Below are 2,930 nucleotides of genomic sequence, written 5' to 3'. Positions count from 1 at the left end.
GTCCAGGTGAGTGTTTGTGTTAATTGGTCAGGTTGTGTCCAGGTGAGTGTTTGTGTTAATTGGTCAGGTTGGGTCCAGACGAGTGTTTTGGGTGTGCAGGGTCACATGGAGGGGGAGGTCTGGGGTCTGGCCGCCCATCCGCTGCTTCCTGTCTGCGTCACCGTCAGCGATGACAAAACGCTCCGACTGTGGGAGACGTCGGCCAACCACCGCATGGTGGCGGTCCGCAAGCTGAAGAGAGGTCAGAACCAGAAGTTCTGTTGGTTCCAGGCTGTTTCTGGACCAGAACCGAGCCGTGGGTCCAACCTGCTGTGGTTCTGCCGCAGGCGGCCGCTGCTGCTCCTTCTCCCCTGATGGCAAAGCGCTGGCGGTGGGGCTGAGCGACGGCGCCGTCCTGGTGGTGAACGCCGACACGCTGGAGGATCTGCTGAGCTTCCACCACCGCCGAGACGCCATCTCTGATGTTCGCTTCAGCCCAGGTACTGACCCGGTTCCTGGTACCGACCTGCTTCCAGGTACTGACCCGGTTCCTGGTACCGACCCAGACCCGGTACCTGGTACCAACCCAGACCCGGTTCCAGGTACCGACCCAGACCTGCTTCCTGGTACCGACCCAGACCCGCTTCCAGGTACCGACCCAGACCCGGTTCCAGGTACCGACCCAGACCCGGTTCCTGGTACCAACCCAGATCTGGTTCCGGGTACCGACCCAGACCCGGTTCTGGTACCGACCCAGACCCGGTACCTGGTACCGACCTGCTTCCAGGTACTGACCCGGTTCCTGGTACCGACCCAGACCCGGTTCAGCCCAGCACTGTATCACCACGTAGTGAAAGTTTCAACAAACTTGATCTTTTGAATAATTTCTGTTCTGCAGCTTTAAGGTTTTTATCAAATTGCTGCAGTAAAGTTTTTGGCTCATGTTTTTATTTTTTGACGTGTTTTAGATGAATCTTCTTATTTTGACTCTTGTTGTTTTGAAGGTTTGTCTGAAATGTTTCCTTCAGTTGCTTTTATTCCACTTCCTGTTTCCTTTCACTGCTGAACTTTTCTGATCAGCCTGGAGGATCAAAGTTTCTTCTCTTTCATTTGTCAGTGAATTTTGAGGAGGCATCAACATCAGATGGTTTTTTCTGAAGATGTTAAACTTTCATGTTTTTTCACCTGTTGAGTAAAGATAAAGTTCATCAAACCGGTTTGTACATTTCCAGAGGACCGATCAGAGGAGGTCTGAATGTTTTCTCTTCCTGTCTCGGCTCTCAGATCCAGGTAAATACCTGGCCGTGGCGTCACATGACAGCTTCGTCGACATCTACCACGTGTTGAGCACCAAGCGGGTCGGGATCTGCAAAGGAGCGTCCAGCTACATCACACACGTCGACTGGGACGCCCGAGGTAAACCAGTTCCTGCTGGAGGACAAACCAGTCACAACAAGCTGGGTTAAATAAAGTCAGAAGAAATTATTAGTTTTGATTCTTGTTCAGTCTTTTGTTTTGTAACTTCCTCAGTTTTCCTTCAGAAACTTTAAAAACTTTAAATCACTCTCTAAGTCGTTTGAAGGTTTTTTTCTCTGAGCTGAATCTCGGTTCTTCCTGTTTGCCGGGTCCACTTCCTTCCTTCCAGCCAATCAGCTTCCTTTCCTGTAACCATGGAGACGTTTAGTCGTTTCTTCCTGTGTCACATGTTGCAGGTAAACTGCTGCAGGTCAACACCGGAGCCAAGGAGCAGCTGTTCTTCGAAGCCCCCAGAGGAAGAAGACAAACCATCCAGAACTCTGAGGTGGGTCTCTGCATGCAGACCGGACCGGTTCAGCAGGAATGTGGTCATGAGGAGCATATTCTGTAGTCAGTATGTACCAGCAGGTTCATGTTCCTGCTGTAAAATCTGTAGCTGATCTTTATGTCGAGGCTCTTAAACACAACATGTTTGATATATTAAAGCTGAATCATTTTTCTGTTTTCAACTGAACTTTCTTAGAAACTTTAGCCTGACATGGATCCTGTTTAATGCTGCGTTCCGGTTGGACTCAGATCTGGGAAATTCCCAGTCAGAAAAGTCAACTGGAACGCTTTCTGAAGTCGGATTTCCCACTAGGAAACTGGGAGCAACTCTGACTAACTCCAGTTACAACTTATAAGGCCGACTCTCGTTCCAACATGGCCGCTCCTCAGCTTAGCAGTTGTAAGATTTAATGGAAACGTGTTTATTTTACAAGACAGAAGTCAGAGTGAGTCTGAAACCATCAGGCAGGTTTTATATCCTGCAGCTGTAAACTCAAATTGAAAGTGGAGTTTGGTTAAAGACGTTAACGAAGTTTATGGGCGACGCCATGTTGGAATTTGGACTTTTTTCCTAGAACGCCATTACTTTGGTTCAGAGGTCAAATCCAGCTCAGTTCCTGTTTCCCAGCTAAATGGACAAAATGCTGCTGGATCTTTAAAGAGCTCAACCAATCAGAGGAAAGACAAAATGTTGAGTTTATTTCCTCCTTTATGCAAAGCAGACATGAATCAAATGTTTAGTTTGGATCAGGAGGCCTGAGCCGGGTCAGTTGGACTTTACCCTGTGTGATGCTGTGTGTGTGTGCAGCTGGAGCGGGTGGACTGGTCCAGTTGGACCTGTGTTCTGGGCTCCAGCTGTGAGGGAATATGGCCGACTCACAGTGACATCACCGACATCAACGCCGCGTCGCTCACCAGAGACCGAACTCTGCTCGCCACCGGAGACGACTTCGGCTTCCTGAAGCTGTTCAGCTACCCAGTCAGAGTACGACACACACACACACACACACACACACACACACACACACACACACACACACACACACACACACACACACAGGATTCAGAGATTTCTGTTAAGATGAATGAATGGTGGTTTGGTTGGTTGGATGTTTGGTTGGTTGTTTGCCTGGTTGGTTGGTTGGATG

General features: G+C 49.2%; 1 protein-coding gene across 1 annotated transcript in view; it reads left to right on the top strand.

Annotated features, from left to right (window-relative positions):
- LOC103477425 (echinoderm microtubule-associated protein-like 6) overlaps window positions 1-2,930 on the top strand; it is a 54,480-nt gene that overhangs the window by 37,475 nt on the left and 14,075 nt on the right. Inside the window, 5 exon segments of the mRNA XM_017308829.1 lie at window positions 100-241; window positions 327-479; window positions 1,264-1,395; window positions 1,692-1,780; window positions 2,591-2,767. Of these exon segments, the coding sequence (XP_017164318.1) occupies window positions 100-241; window positions 327-479; window positions 1,264-1,395; window positions 1,692-1,780; window positions 2,591-2,767 (693 nt within the window).

This window comes from Poecilia reticulata, linkage group LG15 (assembly GCF_000633615.1).
Source record: "Poecilia reticulata strain Guanapo linkage group LG15, Guppy_female_1.0+MT, whole genome shotgun sequence".
NCBI lineage: Eukaryota > Metazoa > Chordata > Actinopteri > Cyprinodontiformes > Poeciliidae > Poecilia > Poecilia reticulata.
Note: the sequence above shows the minus strand (reverse complement) of the source record. Positions and strands in the feature narration are given on the sequence as shown.